This window comes from Xyrauchen texanus, chromosome 2, assembly GCF_025860055.1.
Source record: "Xyrauchen texanus isolate HMW12.3.18 chromosome 2, RBS_HiC_50CHRs, whole genome shotgun sequence".
NCBI lineage: Eukaryota > Metazoa > Chordata > Actinopteri > Cypriniformes > Catostomidae > Xyrauchen > Xyrauchen texanus.
Window position 1 is genome coordinate 37,015,547 of NC_068277.1, and position 17,448 is coordinate 37,032,994.

At 36.8% G+C, this 17,448-nt stretch overlaps 1 protein-coding gene and 1 long non-coding RNA gene across 4 annotated transcripts; one reads left to right on the forward strand and one right to left on the reverse strand.

Annotated features, from left to right (window-relative positions):
- The first annotated feature begins 1,664 nt into the window (after window positions 1-1,664).
- Window positions 1,665-12,729, forward strand: LOC127618540 (arylamine N-acetyltransferase, pineal gland isozyme NAT-10-like). 3 transcript variants are annotated; one of them, XM_052091053.1, is made up of 3 exons: window positions 1,665-1,711; window positions 11,203-11,257; window positions 11,760-12,729. In XM_052091053.1, exons 2-3 carry the CDS (start codon window positions 11,229-11,231, stop codon window positions 12,634-12,636), a joined length of 906 nt encoding a protein of 301 aa, XP_051947013.1. In that variant the 5' UTR covers window positions 1,665-1,711; window positions 11,203-11,228; the 3' UTR covers window positions 12,637-12,729. The 3 variants fall into 3 exon arrangements, with proteins under 3 accessions (XP_051947013.1, XP_051947004.1, XP_051947022.1); XM_052091044.1 differs by lacking the exon at window positions 1,665-1,711 and adding an exon at window positions 1,764-1,942; XM_052091062.1 differs by lacking the exon at window positions 1,665-1,711 and adding an exon at window positions 1,976-2,212.
- Window positions 3,454-11,257, reverse strand: LOC127618625 (uncharacterized). The gene is made up of 3 exons (XR_007967465.1): window positions 9,410-11,257; window positions 7,212-7,276; window positions 3,454-3,893 (listed from the first exon to the last, which is right to left on the reverse strand). It is a non-coding gene; the product is annotated as an uncharacterized LOC127618625 (long non-coding RNA).
- Window positions 12,730-17,448: the final 4,719 nt, after the last annotated feature.

A 17,448-nucleotide genomic window follows, 5' to 3' on the forward strand; every position in this document is an offset into this window, starting at 1 on the left:
AACATCTATTCAAATCTTTCCAAAATTTTCTTACATGAGCACAATGCCAGAATAAATGAAACAAGGTTTCAGCCAATGTATTGCAAAAAAAAAAATACGGTTCAAATCAATATCCTTTTTAAATTTAACAAGAACATTATTTATTTGGTAGTATCGGTGTAAGATTTTGAAAGTTATTTTCTTAACTTTATTTACCTATAAATATTTGTTTGGTAAAGTCCAGATGGCCTTCCAAAATAAACCTTCCACCAGTCTATTCAAATAAACAGTACAGTTTGGCATAGTGACAATGTCTTTTTGAAGTAAAGAACGAATAGTTATATTAACATTTAAAACTCTGGGGGCAAAACAAAGTTTCCCAATTGCAGTATCAAATAAATCAAAAGCAGAAGGGGTCGCAATACTGGATTGAGTATTATCTCTGAATAGTGCCAAGACCTCTATGGGATATCGCATCCATGACAACAGAAAACTCCTTTGGTGTCACTGGGATTTTATGGGCATCTAGAAACTCAGAATTAGTGAGCAACATGCATTCTTGATTTAATAACTTATCAACTCGTGTTATACCTGCTAAAAAACATCTTTCAAAAAAATAAAGATTTATTTGAAATAATATATTGTAATTGTTCCAAATTAAATATCTATGGGGTGAACAGTTTTGCTTATATAACAGGGACTAAGCCAGCAACATTTGTTCGTGAAAGCAAGATAAATTCAGAGGGATTTTGTCAATTTTGTAATTGCAAATTAAGAGAAACTCAAGATCACCTAATTTAAAGAAAACAAAATTAGGTGTAAAATTCCAAAGAAAATTTGGATTTAGAATGAAATGTCTAATCCAGTTATTTAAAAAAATATTATTTAGAGTACAGAAATCAAGGAAGTTCAATCGACCTGATTCATAAGTATTCATTATTATACATTTCCTAATATAATGTGTTTTGTTTCTCCAAATAACATTTTATAAAACAGTATCAATAGCTTTACACATCTCCTTAGAAACATTGAGTGAAGTGGCAAAATAAACGAATCTTGACAGTCCCTCACAACTTTACTTTACACAACAAAACTCTATCTTTTAGGGATAAATCCCTCAAAAGCCAGTGATTCAACTTTGCTTTAGTCTTCTGAAGAATGGTATCAAAATGTATCTAGATTCTTGATCTTTCGAGATAATTTCCCAGTGATTCCTTCACTGGGAAATTAGAAATATGTTGTAACTGACAGTCTTTAATAGATAACAGTTCACATTTACTGATGTTTAAACTAAGGCCAGAAGCTTTAACTTTAAGAGCAGCTGAGACCTGACGATGATCTTTCAAGAACAGTGCAGTATCTGCTAAATGGGATATGATCATATCCATGCCAGCAATAGATATACATTTTAAGTAGCTTGATTTAACATAAATATTAATAAACTGAGTACAGAACAAAACAAGATAAGGGGAGATTGGACAACCTTGTCTCCACGATTTTAATAAAATCTAGAGGATGAACCACCTTTAAGTTTAACAGAACAGTTGGCGTTCCTATACATTGTTAGGTTATCCTATTCAGTGAACAAGAGTCAGAAAGCACGTCTTTCTGTTCCTCCTGCAAATTGCCGTAATTATCACAATAGGCGCACAGACACATTTTAATCGCGGCTGGCTTATACAGCCTATGGTTGATTCTGGTCTCATCAATACTAGCCGACTGCTGAACTATGGTATTGTATGTTTCACAAAATTAAGAAAGGATTCTATTAAAACGATATTAAGACAAATATAAGCATATATCCGCGATGTGATTAATTTTGCTCAACATCTGGGACGGAAGTAGCCCAGAGGGAGCCATCGAGAAAGCACATATTCAACAGTAAACATCCTCAAAATATTGGACTCACGCGCGCAGTAACAGACAGGACACGTGTGGTATGGTCTGCAAATGACACCGCTAGGTAACTACGGTCTAGTTTCTCAATCCTTGACCAATAATTCTGTTCTGTGATACACTACTTATTAACACGTCTTCATTGTGTTGGCTAAAATAATTGTATAGTTTAAGAAACCGTGATAATACCGTTTTGCCATACAGACATATTTAGATAACTGTGGATTTTGACCTATCATTTAGGCTATAGCTCATTTATGTAGGCTAGTCCAAGGGTTAACTTCCCTTGTTAACCAGCACTTTTGCTGACACTACTGCCACTGGATTCATTTGAAGGGTAGGTGCTGTTAAATATGATCAGAAAGTGTTTTACAGTTCTTTTCTGATTGTTGTAAATGTAAAACATCCACGCTTAGGTCTCTTTTTGTGTCTTACAGTGTCATGTCTCAAATACGAGGAGAATCAGATCGGATACGTTCAGATATTGAATATTAAAGCCTCAATGCATAACGAATGCGAAAAACACTCCGTTCACGTGCATTTATAAACTCGTCTTTTTTATTTATTGTCTTTGTAAATTGAAACTGAAACTTAATTTTTCTTTCCCCTCTCTTCCGCTTTTTTGTTTCTAATTCTCAGACATGCTCTTAAAGGTGAACTCAGTAAATATTTTCCTCATTAAAAAAGTTTAACTATGGGGGCTGCCATGCTATGGTGCGTTCAGACCAGAGCGTCAAATCGACCATAAGCCATTCATTTTCTATGGCAGCCAGCGTCTTTCGGCGGTGAGAAGTGGCGCGTCAGAGGGAAGTTTAAGTGCTGGCAACATTATGGTAATTTCACAGTTCTGCTGCAACCTATTGGAGTATAGAGGTGCTCTGCTCTAGCGAAGTCTAGAGAACACAACAGTGTCAAATTTGGTTCCCACCAAACATTCCCAGCCGGCATTTCAACGTTGATTCACCGTTGAAACAACGTCAGGTACCATGGTTGAATCAACGGTGAATTACCTTTCGATTTTGCAAAACGGATCAACGTTGATATTGTGACGTCGTTTCACCGCGGAAGAAACAACGTTGATTCACCGTTCAAATCGCGACGTTGTTTCACTCTTACCTTTCGGGTTATGGTCTTCTGTCGACGTTGAATCACCTTTCGATTTTGCAAATTGAATCAACGTTGATATTGTAACCTTGTACCCGGCGTAGCCTACCTGTAATTTTGCTTAAACGTCAACACTGAAAAGTAAACTATGATTTTCGGTGCATATTTAGTATTTTCAGCAACTAATAAAACTTGCTGTACATGATTTGCAATTGGCAAAAAAAGAAAAAAAACATTCTAACAATTAGATGTTCATAAATCTGCAGTGCAGGGATGAGATGCTTCATTTTCTAAAGAAAAAGTTTAACAATTACACCAAATGGAAAAATAATTTTCTTAGAATTTAAATATACATCTATATTGTAGGCCACATTTACACTTTCACAAAATGTATTGAAAAAATTCTCGTTCAACAACAAAGCACTTTCTTAAGGGTTTAATGATGTCAGAATGCAGAGGGAAAAAGCTTTTAATTCTAATTTCATACACACTGCAAATATTCACACAATAGCCTATATATAAATAATTACAAATATGGTTTGGAAACTTGCTCAAGTCTGTTTGACCAAAAATACATAAACCGTAACACTGACAAACACTAAAATCTTACCATTTCCAAACTTGTGACCAACATATGTACTCATTTCGTAACATTATAAAATCTCAACAATTAAGTGAAAAAGAATCCAAGTAAAAGTAAGGAAAGTTTGTAGAACAAGTAAGAAGTCTTTTGTAGAACTTCACATTCTACTAGCAACAGTCATTAAAAAAAAAAGAAGAAAAAAAAAGGTGTCTTCAAAGAAGAGTCTTCTTACGGCCACCACCACCCATCCTCTCTGGTGCATATTTTAAATATTTGGACATGGTCTCCATTACTTTTGTACTGGTTGTGTTGTGTGCATTGACAACTGCATCTAAAGGGAAAAAAATCAAAACAGTCCAGATCAACAAAATTGCTATAAATTTATGGAAAAGCTTTTAAAGGGGTCATATAATGGTACATGCACTTTTTCAAGTTGATTGTACTGAAATGTGTGTTGGCTGTGCCTGTACACAACCATCCTATTATGATAAAAATCCATCCAGTGTTTTTGTTTTAATCTCCTTATGTATTTTCCCCTAACTCAAATCGAGCCGTTCGACCGTGTGACATCACACGGTCGGACGCCCCTCCCAGGATTGTTGATTGACAGCAGTGTTTCAACACAGACCCGCCCTCGCTCGTGAGCGAGCTGTCAATCATAGTCCATCATCATTGTTGATACACTGGAGCAGAATGGCGCCTAAGCGATTGTGGTTTTCTGTTCTTCGGTGTAATAACGAACACAGCAGTCTTTTTGATGTTCCTAAATCTGAACCGCTGAAGACGCAGTGGCTGTGTTTTGTTTACGATGGGAAAAACGAAGTTTTCATTTAGACCCTAAAGATTCATATTAACTTGTACAAAAATGGCATTATATGACCCCTTTAAGGATGTAAAAGTTATTAGTCAAGTCATCTTCATTTATATAGCGCTTTTAACAATGGATTGTTTCAAAGCAGCTTTACAGAGATAAACATATAACTTAAGGTAGCCGAGAATGTTTTGGCTTTATAGCGATACTCGAATAATGTTATTTCCAGCTAAAGTTAGTTTTGATTGATTCACCTCCGTCACAATGATCATTTGTTATTAAATTAGGGGCCGCTAAGACGACGGCGTTCTCTCTAAACAGACTTTAAACACGAACCTGTGATAAACGCTGATGGTGTTCATATGCGCATTGAGAATTGAATCTATAGTTATGTGCTTTTGAATATATGTGCGCAGGTTTGTAATTCCCTACAAACCATGCCTAAACAAACTACTTCTCTTGCCTATAATTTGATACAGAATTTTGTTTTATTTTATCACTTCGGCGTGGATACGCAAACCGGAATTCACAACATATAATAGCCTAATTTAGAGATCACTTTTTTTTTTTTAACCGACTACCGACAACTTTGATCGGTTAACGTTGATACGGTCAACCATCGGCCTATTGAGCCAAAAACACCCACCAGGTAATTGTTGGTATATAGATAGTGAAGCAGCCAATTGGCATATGGGGATGTTTAGGAGACCATGATTAACAAGAGGCCATTGGGTAGATTTGGCCAGGATGCTGGGGTAATACCCCTGCTAATTTTCAAAAGGCATCCTGGGATTTTTAATGACCACAGAGAGTCAGTACCTCTTACTAGTCTCACTCAGAGCCATATAGAGAGAGAGTTGCGACAACTCCAATGGAATGTTTTTTTTACAGCAATGGCAGCTCGTGGAGCCTCTCAATAGTTCCCGAAGTAGCAGCAAACACATGCTGCGCAGTAGAACAAACCGTTTGCGACGCACTTTTAAAAGGTGAGACGTTTAAAGAATAATATTATCTTATTCTGTATATTATCAGTACATCTAAATAAAAATAACTTGTAAATTAAAACCTTATAGTTGAGTATTACTCATTAAATTAGGAGAAAAGGGATGTTATCGGATAACTAACAGATTAGGCAAGGATTGGAGCTGGATAACGTTAGTAATGAACACCCTATTAATTGTAAAATCTGTTTTCTTGATTCAGTTTCATCCATGGTTTTAAAAAAAAAAAAAAAGTAATATCGTAATCCATCCATCCATCTTCAACCGCTTATCCGAAGTCGGGTCGCGGGGGCAGCTGCTCCAGCAGGGGGCCCCAAACTTCCCTATCCCGAGCCACATTAACCAACTCTGACTGGGGGACCCGAGGCGTTCCCAGGCCAGTGTGGAGATGTAATCTCTCCACCTAGTCCTGGGTCTTCCCCGAGGCCTCCTCCCAGCTGGACGTGCCTGAAACACCTCCCTAGGGAGGCGGCCAGGGGCATCCTTACCAGATGCCCAAACCACCTCAACTGACTCCTTTCAACGCAAAGGAGCAGCGGCTCTACTCCGAGCTCCTCACGGATGACTGAGCTCCTCACCCTATCTCTAAGGGAGAAGCCCGCCACCCTTCTGAGGAAGCCCATTTCGGCCGCTTGTACTCGCGACCTAGTTCTTTCGGTCATGACCCAACCTTCATGACCATAGGTGAGGGTAGGAACAAAAATTGACCGGTAGATCGAGAGCTTTGCCTTTCGGCTCAGCTCTCTTTTCGTGACAACGGTGCGATAGAGCGAGTGCAATATCACCCCCGCTGCCCCGATTCTCCGGCCAACCTCCCGCTCCATTGTCCCCTCACTCGTGAACAAGACCCCGAGGTACTTGAACTCCTTCACTTGGGGCAAAACGTCATTCCCTACCTGGAGTACAAAAACCACACAAATATTTTTCACTTCCACTTATTCATTCCGCTTTGTAATATCGTAATATATTATTAAAATTTAAAATAACTGTTTTCTATTTTAATGTATTTTAAAATGGAATTTACTCCTGTGATGCCAAGCTGAATTTTCAGCCTCATTACTTTTGAACGGCAGTTTATATACGAGTATGCTTAAGTTGTTTTAAAGCTGAATATATTGTGTATATGAATAAGTATTGTAAGAATTATACATTAGATATATAATATTTATAATACATAATTATATTACTACATATAGAATTGTAAACAATAAGCTTCATTTCACTAAATTTTACATTTACGTAACTGCTGCTAATAGTTAATAGTTCATTGACCCATTGTGCGGTGCGAGCTGGAAATCACCTGTCTGAAAAGTAATAAATATGACATTAGTTACCTTGACATTAGTGAAAACAGTGAACATGAGGTAACATAAAAAGGCAACAGAAACCCTAGCCTGAAATAAGTTGAGGCAAATAACGGTAAGCGAACACTAATCCTCAAATATTAGCTGATTTGATCTTTAAAAAAAACAACATCGCTGTAACAACATACTCACGCTACATACATATGTCGGTGTGTTACATAAATATATAAAATAAATGCATTTATTGACTACTAATTACCAGAAATTGCAGTTCTGTCACTCTACTCTAACAGTTTGAAATGCCCGCCAAAGCACTTCCTGGAATTATCTGAAGTCTACGTGAATCACGCGACGATCAAGCATTTAGAACTTCCGTTGTCGCAACTCTCTCTCTCTATATGGCTCTGGTCTCACTTAACACACCTTCCATAACTCAAAATGAGGGAAAAAAAACAACAACAACAAAAAACTGATAGAACCTTATAATCCCAAGGTGACGAATTAATGCAATGACTGGAAAGAAAAGTACTTACGCAGACATTGTTTTTTTCACCATGTCGATGTCATCAACTCCTCCAAGTCTTGTCAAATATGCTTGCTAAAAATAATAACAAAAATTGTCTGTAAGAATAATTATAAAAAACTGACATAGTAAATACAATGCATTGGTAGATGCTGTATTGCGTTAATAAGCGTTTCATTATATTACCAGTGTTGCCTCCTTTGTTCACTGTTACACTACTGCATATATTGCACTGGACACTGTAGTGTTGCTTTGTTTTGTAACATGAGCCCACACTATCGAAAATCACTCTTGCCGCATGAATATCACACTCACATCAAGCAAACGTCGGCCACATAATTCAGTGAAGGAAAATGACAAGCAGCAGCTTCTAACTCATCATTAACCTTTTCAGTGGTGAGTTTAAAATATTCCAGCAGCCCCACCCTTTTTTTAGGCGACCGTTATTTGAGAATCAGACCTGCAAACTCAGAAGGCTGAAAAAGGTGACATATTTCATATAAAAACATTGCTCACGTTGGCCTTCATGTATGAGTGTGTGTGTGTGTGCAAGTGAGTGAGCGCAAGTGAGTGAGCGAGGGACAGCGAGTGTGTGTGTGCGTGCGCGAGTGAGTGTTTGCGAGTGACGACACTGTGACTATCGTAACAGACACAAAAATCTTGTAATCTGAACCAGGCATTATTCATCGTGTCAGGCTGTCTGTTGCGATGTGTTCATATCGCGAGTTCATATCGCGATGACGATGAAAATTCGATGTATCGTTCAGCCCTAATGTATGGACTTCTCTAACTCTGGGGGATATGCTGAATAAGCAAAAGTCACAAAAAGTCGGCATGTTCCTTTAAGAATTGTGCTCGATTGCATTCATATAAAACTCACTAAGGCTGTTCTTTCATTTTTATCTTGCAAACGAGACTCCAATTCTTGCAATTCGTTCACACTGTTGGCTGGCTTTAAAGTAAATGCATCCGTTGTTCTGATTGCGACTTTTACCAAATCTCTTATATCAATTAACATTTGAAGAACTTTCCTCTGGAATTCTAGGATGAAGGGGAGTGAGAACCGATGTTATTAGGGTTGGACAATAACTCATTTATGCATGTTAAATAGATGTGTGGGTTACATGACTTCAACCTTTAAATACCCATAAATACTTGAAGATAAATGTCAAATTCACTCTGTCATTGCTTTGATATTCTTTAATACAGTGTTGAATAGTTTGTCTTTCACTGCCAAGATATGAAAGTGTGTAAATGTCTGTGAAAAGGTTCCCTTAGTGAAAAAAAAAAAAAAATGTAATGGATAGAACGATAGATAAACGGATTGCAGTTGGTCCGTGATCCATATGGATCAGGTTTCACGGATTGGCATGGCTGTTATCCATATGTCTGTATAGCCGCGGGTCAAAATGTCCATCTTGTATTTTCATACACAGTCAAGCATGTCTGTTACGTAAAAAGTTAAGAAATCTGACATGCTTCATTCTTTTGGGTCCCTCAGGCATGTGATCAGCTAGATTTTGGTCTGATTAATCTTTCCCACAGTGGGAATGGGATTGTAAAAATCGGTCGATTAAAATTTAATTACTTCTAGTTTTGTTAAAGTCTGTGTAAAGTAAATTTTGAGAATTTGTGAATTGTAAACACATAAATGTTAGAAATGCATTGTTAATGCAACATTAGTCTAATTAAACTATTATTTGCTCAGACAACTTGCAAAACAGTAAAACTAACATGAAAAAGAATCGTGATATTGTGAATCATATTTAAAAAATAAAATAAAATAAACTCGATTGGATATTGTTTTCTATATCGCCCATCTCTTTCCCTTGGCCAGTCTCGCTTCGAATCTCGCGATATTATCGTGAATGGACAGTAATGACGACGACTGTTAAACGGAAAAATTAGCTTATCGAACGTTACACTTTTGTTTCCTGAAATTTTTTATCTGTGTGCACACGTATAATGTCTTCTCCCTGAAAATTGACGTAGCAACCGCAAAAGCACAAAACGACACTGAAGCGGCACGAGTAACGTTAGGCCTCAATCGACATCTGTAAAAGTAACTTAGGCCTCCGCGACACAAATGTGGAAAAGCATTCCCCAGTTAGTAAATTCATTCAACAAACTGGGCATTTACAATTCTCCAAGCACTGACATAATGCGTTTAACTCATGACCTTGCGTATATTTGTGAAATCAGACTTACCTTTTTGATCCCGCGCCCTCGCAGACCACTTTCTTTCCTGCTCTTCCCTTGGCCAGTCTCGCGATCTGAAAGACGGTTAGGATAACGGTCATATTTTCAAACTTAAAATGGCGCGCACAGTTTCATTGGCCAGTTTCATGAATGACAGACAGATTAACCAATCATGATCAAAGCAAATAAGGTTAAATAACCAATAGGAATTGTTTCAGTGTGGTAAAGCAGCGCAATGTTTTATAATATTTATATCAGAAGGTTCATGATAAAAATGTAAAATGATAATAAAATAATAATAATGATCTTAATAATAATGTAAAAGGCAGAAATTATTTATTCTGTACATACATTAATTGAACATATAGATAAGTGTTTTTTTTACCCTTTTTCAACCATTTAGCATTAAACATTATTTCAACGTAGTTTCAACGTTGAAACAACAACTGACATTATTTCAACCATATTTCAACGTTGAAGGTCGGTCGTGTGCCGGCTGGGTTAGTTCCGAAGACAAAATGGAGGAGAAATTAATTATTGCCATGGCGGGTTTTCCAATAATATACGATCTGCCCTTGTTTGCTCCCAACAGTATACGGCCGCAGTTTTGTCAAACTTTAAATACTTTAAGGTATGAAATATGAAAATAGATTACGCCAATAGAAAGGTGGAAGCACCCTAAATGGGGCGTAAACTTCAAAAGAGGTTGAGGTAACTCCAGAAGGGGGTTGGGCCAACTCCAAAAGGGAGTACCACTCCCAGGTAAAGGGTTAGTGTAAAGCCCACAATATACTTTTGTCAGACGTGAACGCTAGGCTTCTGCTTCCAGGTTTCTGTTAGCCAAGATGTAATGTTTTTGACTGTAAAAACATCTCAATGTCTGACAAATGTCTGGTGGAAATATTTACACAAAGCATCAGCAACCCCTTTAGTTGATGCCACAAGTGTACAGCGTGACACCATTCTAATGATGACAGCGCTGCGCTGCCACAAAGGTTTAAAAGTTACAGACTGCTTGCGAAGTCCTAATCTGCACCTACAGCTGATTGTATCCCGTAAACTGCCAAAAGTAGCCTGTATTATAACAATCTTGCATGCTCGTAGTGAAAAGCTTCTCACCTCAGAATCGCATTAAAAACGCCATGTGTTGCCTGGAGAAGGACAGCAGGCTTATGTGCATCTCAAGATATAGAGAAACGCTGCACACATTTGAATTCACATCGGCAGCAAAAGGCTTCCGTGCTATGAGAAAAATAGTCATACAAATAAAGAGAAAGAGAAATTATATGACATAGCCTAAGAATTTTTTTATTTTAATATTTATTTGTGAACGAAAAAATTTGTGGCAAATTGCAGTTTAGCATTTGTGGTGCAATTGCCCATACCAGCATATTTGTAACCAGTGAGAGAACTACTGGCATTATCACACACCACTGACAGGATTATAATCATTACACCAGAAAGGTTTTGCAGGACTAGTGACACATTGAAAGAATAAAGTCTGTTAACACTCGTTTCATCTATCTACCATTACTTTATTAAAATTGTCCAACAAAACACCAAATGTTGATGGAGAATGGCGACTCTCAAGAGCCATCAGACTTTTGCAAGCTTACAGAGGTAATCTCTTAAGGGAAGACTCAATGATAAGTGTCCTTCATCTGCCAGTGCTGTGCCGCTATGACTTCTGGGACTTAAAAAATGTTCTTGCCCACAAATCACCGTTTGATTCATCCTCGATGTTTGGCCTTATCAAGAACACAACTGAGTAATTTTGTGCATTCTCTGTACTTGCATTCTAGAGAATTTCAACTGAATTCAGCAGTGGATGATGATGTCGAACGAGTCCACGGGAACGTAAGAACACATATTAACACACATTAAGAAACAGCCCCTGTCTTTGCTGGCAGTTTGGAGCTCTAGTCTCTTTTTGGAGCTCGGCCTGTAGCTATATACATCTTTGATTCTGTTCCTATAGTATTTTCATTTTTGTGGCTTAATGCGAGGAATATTCCATCACCACATACATTTCTGCAGGGAAAAAAGATAAACTAGATAAACTTCTATAAATTACTCTGAGGTAAGCTGTTTCTTCCAGCAAACCATGAAAAAAAAGACATTCAGTAGACTATATGTATGTCTTTGGTTTGAATAGCTCACGATACTACCATTAACATGTGTCTGTCTATCATTCTAACAGTTTGACTTATGTTTATTTGTAGTCTTTTATAAAGTAACCAGCCACTGGCAATTATTTAGTTTTATTTACTCACATTTGGCGAGATCATCTCTGAATGTAATACACTGCCCAGTGGCAATACAAGCTCTTTTAAAACTGTTTTTGCATTCTTTCTTGTAGGAATATAATGGATCTGAAAGAGTACTTTAAAAGAATTGGGTTTACAGGCCAAGATGACAAAGCTGACTTTGAAACTTTGTGCACCATCCACAAGCTGCATGTTATGACTGTTCCATTTGAGAACCTCAGCATGCACTGTGGGGAGAGGAACACCATGGACCTGCAGATCATTTATGATAAAATTGTCAAGAGCAATCGTGGAGGCTGGTGTTGTGAAAACAACGTCTTGTTCTCGTGGGTCCTAAAGGAGATGGGTTACAAATACACCACACTAGCCTCCAAGGTGTTCAACAGAGTGAATGATTTTAACCCAATGGAGACTCATCTCATCAATCTGGTGGAGATTGATGGGAAGCCTTACTTAGCTGATGTGAGCTTTGGGGTTTCATGCCAAATCTGGCATCCCTTAGAGATGATCTCAGGTAAAGACCAGCCACAGCCTCCAGGTGTGTTTCGGCTCCTAAACGATGGGATGAGGTGGATTCTTGAGAAGACTGGAAGGAAACAGTTGGTCCAAGATGACGCCTTTGCTCATTCCAGCCTCATTGACAAGCGCCTGATGAAAACAATTTATTGCTTCACATTAACACCCCGAAGTTCAGATCATTTCCTGGAGGCATGTGAATACCTGCAGACTAGTCAAGACTCTCTGTTCATGCTCAAATCCATTTGCTCCCTTCAGACGCCCACAGGCTTCAGAGCTCTGATTGGTTGGACTTTCAGTGAGGTTACATTCAATCCACAGGAGGACTCAGACTTGGTGGACATGAAAGAAATCCCAGACTGTGAAATTGAAGATTTACTGCGTGAAAAGTTTAATCTGGTGTTAGTTAATAGATTCACACCTAAAAACAACAAAGCTAAGTATAACATCTAGCACTCAGAAAATACTCTGTACCATGTGTATTAAATGAAAAGTGTACTACCTTTGCAAACATTTTTAACAAACATATGCATCAATAAAGACCATTTCACCTTCTTATGAACTGCTGCTACAATGTGTTTATGGATAAAATTATGACATATGATATTATTGAATGCACTCCCCACATGCTGATCTCACAAAGCAAACAAACAGTATGTGGAAATTTTGTAGTATATTCCAACCAGGTTAAGCAGGTTGCAGGGGGCACTTGGAAATATTTTGCTTTGTTAAATTATTAAATTAAACTTTCAGTTGAATCATTATCCTTCAGTTTTAAACATTTGCCACAAAAAAATCTTCTCAGTTTACTCAATTAATACGTGACTTGTATCACACACAGATAACTGAAATTGCCATTGTATTCCAGGTGTCTAGCAACAGGGGAATTTGCTCCCCTCAGCTGAGCCTTGTTTCTCCCAAGGCTTTTTTTTTCTTCATAAACTAACATTGAGTTTTGGGTTCCTTGCCACTGCATTTGGCTTGCTCACTAGGGGCCTTAAGTTTGGATTTCGCGATGTATCGGCACCATATTGGTATTGGCCAATAAATGTGCATTTTTAAAGTTATCGGTTAACGGTTCAATAAGAATATTAGGCCGACACATTAAAGCAGATAAATTGTGACTTTTGAAGCCCACACTACTCCCCATAAGAATTTTGACTGGTGTTTTTTGCATGATGTGACTTGTCAGCACGCAGCAGACTTTGTTTGCTTTGAAATTATGTATACTGCGAAAAGCGCTATATAAATAAAGAAATATATAAATGGGTATTAAAAAATAGTAAAAGTATTAAATATTTGATTATAATTTCAGTTCCTTTAAAAAGAAAACAGCACGTGAGTATTGTGTGCAAGCTTAATAAATGAGTGTGCATAAAACTGAAAATCTGATACTGTGAGTCTGCTGTTCACACGGTATAGTGACTTAAATACATTAGTAAATTATATTTCATATAATTTAATAGAATCATAAAAAAATAGTTATTACTTATTTATTTTGGGTACATTTTATATTCATAAATGTAAGGACCTTAAAGCAATTCCCTTATTATCTACACTAAAACAATTTAGGCTATTTTAGTCAGTTGTTAAAGATTTATGCATTTCAATTTCATTACAAAATTTAACCACTGGAGTCGCATGGATTACTTTTATGCTGTCTTTATGTGCTTTTTGAAGCAACAAAGTTTTGGTCACCATTCACTTGCATTGTATGGACCTACAGAGCTGATATAATCTTCTAGAAATCTCCATTTGTGTTCTGCAAATGAGAGAAAGTCATTCAGATCTGGGATGGAGATTAAATAATGAGAGTATTTGCAGTTTTGGGTGAACTATCCCTTTAAAAACACCTTCTCTAGAGTGGTAATGACTGTGTGCTGAACAAGGGGGATTCATGGCACATTGAGATGTGTTATTTCAGTTAATTTTAAAAAATGGCATGCATTATAATACGTCTGTTGAAATAATACCTATGAGAATGGTGCTCTCAATATGTTAGACGTCTGCACTTTTTTAGTAACACTCTTAAAATTAAGTTGGCTAGACACTTCTTAACACTTCTGTTTGGAACTTTAACCCACACCATATTTTCTCTTAGTTTGGAGGGCTTCATTTATTTTTTGTTATTTTATATTTTTATTCATTTATTTATTTTTGCTTTGTAATTATAATGTAGAAAAATACCAGCTAAATTATCTCATTTTCATAAGCAGGTCCTTCTCGCCTCATTGATATACAACTTTTTTATCTGGAACAACAGAAATATTCTGTATAAGAACAAATCTCATCATATCCGCTAACTCCAATAGGGGCTGGCTGCAGACTACGGGGCGAGTGGAGCTCCATTCAAAAGCGGAAATACGTCACCTCCACTGCGCCATAGCGCATATATACGTCACCTCTACTGCGGCCTTATACTGTCTATGACTGCGACCGAGCGCATATGTGGGTGATTCTCCAATTAGGAGCACTTTTGGCACTGTGAGTTTATGGAAAATTCACTCTCTTAAAACACACTTAAAACAATCTTCCTAGCTTCATTAATTTGTCTTCTAACACAATATAATAGTGGGCAGTTTTAGAATTCCATGGAATATTATTATTTTTAACAGTTTTTCTGAAGAGCGCTTTCAAAGATGTCATTTCCACCACTTTTCAATTTATGTATTTTATTACAATATAATATTGTAAAACTGATTATATAAGATTATGTATCAGTCAACAACATCAGTGGCTACCTAATCATGTAACAAAATAAATCTTAATACTTCATGAACTTAATACATTTTCATTTAAAGTTGCTAAATGCCACGAGTTGGGATTTTTACCTACAGCATTTCATTTTTGCTCAGGTCTATGTTTATTTTTTAAAGTCACTCACACATATATTGTAAGTAATGAACTATTAATACTTGATTTAAAATACTTTTAGATCCACATCATTTGTTATTCTTATGTTTTTACTTAAAAACTGTGTAGTGGTGGAAAGTGGTGGAAATGACGGTTAATGATGGAAAGATTGTTTCTGTTAATTTTTCCTTAACTTGCCAGTCCAAAATATTTTTAACCATGTATTTTATTATTTAACATGTATAAATTGAACAGTATACCTAATAGTTTTACAAGTAATGATTACAAATGATATGAAAATTATATGAACCTGCTCAAAACATTAATTTCATTCAAATAAAGCGTGTGCGTGTGCGTGTGTGAGTGAGAGAGAGTGAGAGAGAGTGAGAGAGAGTGAGAGAGACTGAATGTAGTGTCATAGTGTCTGTGTGCATGAATCATAAAAATGGTCTAACCACCCAAAAGGGACGCCTCTTGGAGAATTGTGAGTAAGAAATCTTTTCCTCAGGAAATTCTTTTAGGAACTTCTCATTAAGACGTTGCATAGATTCATTCAAGAAACCCCAAATTCTTTTTTTCCTGTTGTGGGCCTTGAATTCTCATCCCGTGAGAGAAAGTTGATGATTTTCTCCTCAGTGGTGGTGCTAATTTTGTTAACTTGCAAACCTCGATTATACTTTAAGGTTTGTGCCCCTTTTGCAGTCATCTTCAAGAACATTGCTGAGATGCCCAATTCTCTCTGTGCAAATTTCATTAGCCTGTACTTCTGGAGAATTTTAGAAGACACAATTTTGGCTATCAGCTGCTGGTTTTTGGCAGAGGTTTCTTTCCTATATTTCTCCCTCAACTGAGAAATGATGGTGTTTTGAAAGGTTGGAGTCCTCCTTAGTTTTTTTGGTCCCTCCGCCATTTGTCTTGCAGCTTTACTCCATGGTGAGTCATTATGACTGATTTTTTTTCTGTAGTCTGGCAAACCTTTTCTTATATTTTTAAATTTTTCTCAAGGCATCACCCAGCTTTCTATTAACCTCAGACAAATCTCTGAAAAGCTTTGATCGATCTCTCCTCACTGTCTTCCTACCCCGGATGTAGATGTTTCCACTACGGGGGGAGTGTCTGGTGTCAGGGGTGAGTTTGGTGTTGTAGTGGCCAACACAGCGCTTGCAGTGGCTATACGTCGTCGTCGGTTTCGCTGATTTATCTTCCACTGTTTTCTTTTTCTTTCCTTCTCCTTACTGGAGACCTCTAAGATTGGTTTCACTATTCCTCTTTCTTTTTTCCTGTGATATCTTTCCCTGTCTTTTTCTAATTTCTGTTGATATTTAACTGGATCAGCTTTTATTCTGTCCCTGTATTCCTGTGACTTCTTGGCCACCGACTTCGGCATCTTAAATATAAATACATAAAAATACATATAGAGTGTACTGGAATGGTGCTATATAAAGTTCTCAGTCTAAAAGCACAAATATGTCATGAGAACACAAAAATAGCACACAAAAATGGCATGTATATCATGTCCAAAGCTACGCCTGTAATTTCTCAGAGGTGGAAATGACGGAGGTGGAAATTACATTTTAGCAGTTTTTCTGCAATATTAGCACACCCTCATGTCATGCTTAGCTACTTTTAGACTTAGCATGTTGTTTACTCATAATAAACATAAATACATTATTTTCATATTTGTTGTACATAATTCAACCAAACTACAGCCACGATGGAAATGATGCTGAATAAAAATACTCTGTATAAAAGCTTGAGTTACCTTGATTTATTTTCTTGTACTAAAGAGCACATGTGCCTGAAGTTTCATCTTCAACTAATACATCATTTCACTAATATTGCCATGGTTACCAAGTAAATAAAATATTTAAGGTGGATGTATTAAGGTGGATTTTGTTGAGGGAGGTGGAAATGACGGAAAACCTGGGGACAGACTTATTTTATTCCAAAATTAGTTTAAAATTGTGATATACATATGGAATTTCTATTGTATGATATCATTTTATTACTCCTTAGACAAACATGTTAAAAAACAAAAATTAAATCGATCCTTTAATATACATTTTTAACATTCAAAGAGGGCCAGTCTGGGCTGGGAACAAGCATAAAACTGCAAAATCTGCTAATAAACAGCCTTGCAAAAGCATTTTTAAAAGAAAACAGGGGCCAGATTTGGTGGTTACTAGGATGATGGAGCATGAACTTCATAAAGACAATGTATTTGTGCATTTGTTTGTTTATTTATTTACAAAAAAAGGCCAAGGACACAAAAGTGCCTGTAGTTGAATCACCTATATATATATATATGTGTATGTGTATATATATGTGTATATATTTATTTATTTATTTAACCGAGCGCATATATACGTGACCTTGCCTAATCTTCACACACAATATCAAATATCAAAGCAG